We start from the raw sequence: 6,161 nt of genomic DNA, 5'->3' as shown, positions 1-6,161 counted from the left end.
TGCGACTTTAAACTTGTAAATGTGCGACTGTTTTCTCGTTGATTTACCTCTTTATTCTTGTTAAATGTATGACTTTAAGCTTAAAGTTGCTGATTTTTTTCTCCCCCTTATTGTGGCCCTAATACTCCTTCGTACTCATCAACTCTGGACATTTGTGAATATTATGACACTGGTAACAGAGAGGGCCATGAATAGAAGGTCAGTGCTAAAAAAAAAAAAAATGCTTCAAGCTGTTTGTCCTTCAGAGCTTTTAAGGGTCAGTGTACCATTTACTGAGCCAACCGAGGCCAATTGCAATTCATCACAGCTTGAGGGAAAACATTTTGGACATCACTTTGAAACCCTGAATCTTGTTTTTTTACGAGCTTAATGTGGCCTTGTACTTTCCTTGGTATTGGATACTTACCAATTTATTTAATGACTGTTCTGTAGTAAAGATCTGATCGTCTCATCTTTCCTCTTCCCTCTCCTATTAAAAAGTGTTCCCTTATTTCTAAACAAAACGGTAAAAAAAAAGGGGGAAACAGGAAATTACATCAATGCACCTCAAAGCAAATATCTCCATTTGTCTTCCACTTCTGCGGGACACTGTGAGGACGAACAACGTCAAAGTTAATCAGCAGGCTGAGATGTTATAGGAGAAAAGAAGTAGTAGTTTAGTCTGTAAGAACTTGGTTTGGGTCACCAGTTCAAGTCCCAGAATGGACCAAAGGATGGAAGTTGGTCTGGTAGCTGGGGAGGTGCCAGGTCACTTCCTGAGTACTGCTGAGGTGCCCTTGGACAAGGCATCAAACCCCCAGCAGCCCCTTTGTGCAGCCCCACTCTGGCATCTCTCTGGCTTGTGTGTATTTAAGGCCGATGTGTGTGAGAAGCATGTCTTTCAATAGTGCACAATTAACTTTAATGTTTTTTGTAAAGAGTTTTAGTTTTCTTTCAACTCTCCACTTTACTTCTCTTCCTCTTTTTCTCTGTGCTGAGTCTGTCCACTGCCTTGTGTCCTTGATTATATAACCGCAACAGCATCTGTCCTTGGCTCATAAAACCTTCCAGCCCCTTATTTTGTCTACTTCAAAAGCACAGCACCATCCCCTTTTTTCCTTCTGCCTCAGAGTAAATAACTCTTTATTTCTGGTCTGTCAAGTTTGTCACGTTACGTAAAGTCTTGAGGCTGAGAGGACACAAGCTGCTTCAGTTCACTCACTTTCACTTTTGTCCGTGGTACAAGCAAGAGAATTAACCTGCGATGTCTCTGAGCGGGGATGTTTGTGTTGTGACCGGAGCCTGTGGATTTCTGGGGAAGCGGCTGGTGAGGCTTCTGCTGGAAGAGGAGAAGATGTCAGAGATTCGTCTGCTGGATAAAGAAGTAAAGCCACAACTGTTACAGACTCTGGAAGGTAAAATCTACCTACAAGATCATGTTTCTGTTTTTCCTCTCTGCACAACACTTTAAATTTCAAGGAGAAATATTTCTAATATTATGCTTTATGCATAAATTTCACCTCAAAAAACAGAATATTATACAACTATGGAAGCCCTAAGCGGTCATGCATCCATATTTTATTTAATCAATTTTCCTGTGATAACGAGTACTATCTGGTTCATTCTCTGAGGTCTTAACTTCTGTGTTATAACCTCCAGATAACAATGCTGTTTATTTCCATTATTTTGAGTTGTTTTCTCGAGATTTTAACTTTTATTCTTGTAATCCCGGGAAAACAAAACTTTTTCTCCTGCTAAGGGTTTAAATTATCTCATTACCGCAAAATTAGAAAGCTGGTTGAACAGGATAACTTTCTGGCAGTCTAGAAAACAAAACAATACTGTAGGCCGTTCACTGTGATAGGCCTTATTTCCTAAAGCAGGTTAAGTGCAAACTGAAGTCTGTTAATCATGAAATGAGGGAAACTCCACAAGCCTTTTACGTCTACGCCTTACCTCTTTGAGCTGAATAACTTTGAGCTGCTTCCAGTGTCGCTTTCCCCCTAAATGAAAAAACATTTTTTTTTAGATTCATTTTTGGGCTTTTTGTGCCTTTAATGGAGAGACAGAACAGTTGATAGAGTTGGAAATCAGGGAGAGAGAGTGGGGAATGACATGCAGGAAAGACACCACAGGCTGGATTTGAACCTGTGCCACCCGCTTGGAGGACTATTAGACTCCATACATGGGGCGTGCGCACTTACCACTGCGCCACCAGCACTCCAAATGAAAAAAAAAACATTTTATACCATTTAACGATAGCTCACTATTCCAGTTTCCCCCCGAATTGTTATAATTGTGATTTAATATTAAATGAATAGACTAATTTCACATTCAAAAATCAGAAAGTACTCATTGAACAAAATGTGTGGTCACATGGCTGCTTCAGGCTTCCATAAAAATCTTGATAAGATAGTATTTCATAATATAATGAGGCTAGTGAAAACCATAACACCAGTTTTCTGAGAACATGTTGTGATTAAAAGTAATTTGATTGGTTGTAGTTTTATTAAACTTAATCACGTTAGGAAAGCCTCGTTGAGACATTAAATCTCACTTTCTTAATCAGGAGGGAATACCAGAAAAGCTGTGTAAGTAAGATGTAAAGGTAATTATTTGTGTTTGCGATTTTACCTAAACTTAAGTAAAAACAACTGATTGATATAAATTCTGAAACAATGGGTGTATTTTATAGTTTAACAACTTTTATGCAATTTAAGCTTTTAGATGAAGTCTGAGACTAATTTTGTTTTCATGTCAAAGAAACAATGAATCTCCATCAAATACTCCCCACGTTGTTATTTTTTTCTTGTTAAATAATAAGTCTTTAAACGGTTATTCTGTGAGATTTACTCCTGATATGTTGTCTGTCAGACTGTCGAGGCGACACAAAGCTGAGTGCTTTCGAGGGGGACATCAGAGACGGTGATTTCCTGAGAAAAAGCTGCAGAGGCGCTTCGATTGTTTTCCACATCGCGTCCATCATCGATGTGACTAACTCGGTGGAATACAGCGAGATATACGGGGTCAACGTCAGAGGTATGACCGTCGCTATGTCTCAGTGAACCATCTGCACTCATCTTCATGCTATCCATTTCTCTTAAAGACTGAGATGTATTGAACTCATTTTAAACACCTAATTATCAAAAATGTAAATGTTATTTTATCATGCTTTGTAAAAAGAGAGGAAAGGCTTTCCCTCCTCAGAGATGAGACTGTATAAAGAGATCTGTTCCCTTTTAGCTCATATGAGCTTATGAGCATCGTTGCTTTGCAGGAACTCAGCTGCTCCTGGAGGCATGCATTCAAGAGAACGTGTCGTCGGTCATCTACACCAGCACCATCGAGGTGATGGGGCCAAACTCAAAGGGTGAACCAATCATCAACGGCACCGAGGACACAGTTTATGAATGCAATCTGAAGTTCGCTTACAGCAAGACCAAAAAGGAGGCTGAGGAGAGAACCCTGCAGGTCCACGACGAGCTGCTCCCAAACGGAGGCCGACTTGCTACCTGCGCCCTCCGACCCATGTACATCTATGGGGAGGGCTGCCGCTTCCTGCTGGGCCACATGGGCGACGGGATACGAAACAACAACGTTCTGTATCGTATGTCTCTGCCGGAGGCTTTAGTGAATCCTGTCTATGTGGGCAACGTGGCTGCGGCTCACCTCCAGGCAGCCCGCAGCCTCAAAGATCCACAAAAACGAGATGTAGTCGGAGGAAAGTTTTACTTCATTTCAGACGACACGCCTCACATTTCCTATTCCGACTTCAACCACATCGTGATGTCACCTCTGGGCTTCAGCATTCAGGAGAAACTGATGGTGCCGCTCCGCCTCTTCTACCTGTTCTGCTTCCTAATGGAGGTCGTGTGCATGATACTTCAGCCTTTCGTGCGTGTCGCCCCGCCGCTGAGCCGGCAGCTCCTCACCATGTTGAACACGACGTTCAGCTTCTCCTATCAGAGGGCTCAGAGAGACCTGGGGTACGCCCCCAGGTTCACCTGGCAGGACGCTCGCAAACGCACCATTGAATGGCTTGCTTCACAGCTGCCACAAGAGAGGGAAAAAATCTCAGCTAAATAACGAATGAAAAGTCATTAACAACTGCAGTAAAAATTCATTTTAATTGACAAGAAGTATGTTTATATATTTTTGGTGTTTGTCTCTTTACCTTTCCAAGCTACCATTTTCAACTTGGATGAGACCCTAAAACGACTCGGGGCTGATTCGGCCTGGTCCAGAATGTAGTGCAAAGATCTTTGTCAGGGTCTCCATACTAGCAGGAAGATGTTTTTGAAACTGCTTACTGCTGAACTGAATGGTGTGCGGACCTTTTCTTTTTTTCGGCAGTTTATTCCTTTTTTTGCCCTGCACCTGTATCGATTTGCTTAGATGTGTGCACACTCATCTTTTTTTCTTTGAATATGTGCATAACCAGTATACTTTAGAGGTTGTGTATAGCAGTGTGTGTTGTCTTTCTAATCCAAACATTGTCCCTTGTGGCTCCAAAAGAATTGTGACAAAAGCTGCACAAATCAATGCAGAAGTGTACTTATCAATACTTTGAACTATCTTTTACCTGTACTTTGTCATTCAGTCATCTATAGTTTAACATATCTAACACACTAAACATGAAGCAATTATGTTTTTAAAAAGTGCAAATTACTGTTCATGATTTCTTAAAGATATTTTTTTTTGTTTCCACTTCTGAAATGGAGTTCTGAAAATGTTTTTTCTTTCTCTGATATCACCCGCAGGGGTTGCCAAAGTCACAGATTACTTCACATGTAGGGTTACATTGTAAATAATCTGTTTTCAAGGTTAGTACCATTAAAGTGTTTGTGGGAAAAAGCTCTTACTCATTGTCCATCCTTATTCCTACTCAGCTAATACATTTATTTATTACATTTACCCAACTATCCACCCATCCATCCATCCACCCATCCATCCATCCACCCACCCACCCACCCATCCATCCATCCACCCACCCACCCATCCATCCATCCACCCATCCATCCATCCATCCATCCATCCATCCATCCATCCATCCAACTATCCATCCATCCAACTATCCACCCATCCATCCATCCATCCACCCACCCATCCATCCATCCACCCACCCATCCATCCACCCATCCATCCACCCATCCATCCATCCACCCACCCACCCATCCATCCATCCATCCATCCATCCATCCATCCATCCATCCATCCATCCATCCAACTATCCATCCATCCAACTATCCATCCATCCACTCATCCACCCATCCATCCATCCATCCATCCATCCATCCATCCATCCATTCATCAACTCATCCATCCACCCATCCATCCATCCATCCATCCATCCATCCAACTATCCATCCATCCAACTATCCATCCATCCACTCATCCACTCATCCACCCATCCATCCATCCATCCACCCATCAACCCATCCATCCATCCATCCATCCATCCATCCATCCACCCATCCATCCATCCATCCACCCATCAATCCATCCATCCATCCATCCATCCATCCATCCATCCATCCATCAACCCATCCATCCATCCATCCACCCATCCATCCATCCACCCATCAACCCATCCATCCATCTATCCATCTTTCCATCCACCCATCCATCCACCCATCAACCCATCCATCCATCAACTCATCCATCCATCCACCCATCAACCCATCCATCCATCCACCCATCCATCCATCCATCAACTCATCCATCCATCCAGCCATCCCTTCATTTGAAATGACTAATAACAGTCAAATGTGTTTATTTTCCCACGCTTAGCTCCTAAATATAATTAATCTCTAAATCTCAGAGTGATTACCACAACATGACCGCCAACTGCAAATCCTAGACTTGACCCTTTATCCTTGGATAGAATTAAATTCTTTGAGTTATTATTACCTAAAAACCAGAGAAACAATCACACTTCGATCCTATGATCATGACTAACAGCAAAACTAAGAGAGAAGTAAGAAAACAACAAACTGATTGGACTGGACAAAGTGATGTTAGCTTTGATTACATAACAGAGCGTTCTTAGTGGAACAATCAATCAGCTCATGATTGATTTCCATCAGATACAGCAGGATGACCTCTCCTCACTTGTTGTGACTCTCCAAACACACTCACATGCACATATTCAGGCACCCACACGCACACACAAACCAGTCACA

General features: G+C 42.2%; 1 protein-coding gene across 1 annotated transcript; it reads left to right on the top strand.

The window, feature by feature from the left end:
* The first annotated feature begins 1,084 nt into the window (after positions 1-1,084).
* On the top strand, positions 1,085-4,709 carry hsd3b1 (hydroxy-delta-5-steroid dehydrogenase, 3 beta- and steroid delta-isomerase 1). The gene is made up of 3 exons (XM_020631998.3): positions 1,085-1,394; positions 2,854-3,018; positions 3,257-4,709. Exons 1-3 carry the CDS (start codon positions 1,244-1,246, stop codon positions 4,063-4,065), a joined length of 1,125 nt encoding a protein of 374 aa, XP_020487654.1. The 5' UTR covers positions 1,085-1,243; the 3' UTR covers positions 4,066-4,709.
* Positions 4,710-6,161: the final 1,452 nt, after the last annotated feature.

The sequence above is a fragment of the Labrus bergylta genome, chromosome 13, assembly GCF_963930695.1.
Source record: "Labrus bergylta chromosome 13, fLabBer1.1, whole genome shotgun sequence".
Taxonomy (NCBI): domain Eukaryota; kingdom Metazoa; phylum Chordata; class Actinopteri; order Labriformes; family Labridae; genus Labrus; species Labrus bergylta.
Note: the sequence above shows the minus strand (reverse complement) of the source record. Positions and strands in the feature narration are given on the sequence as shown.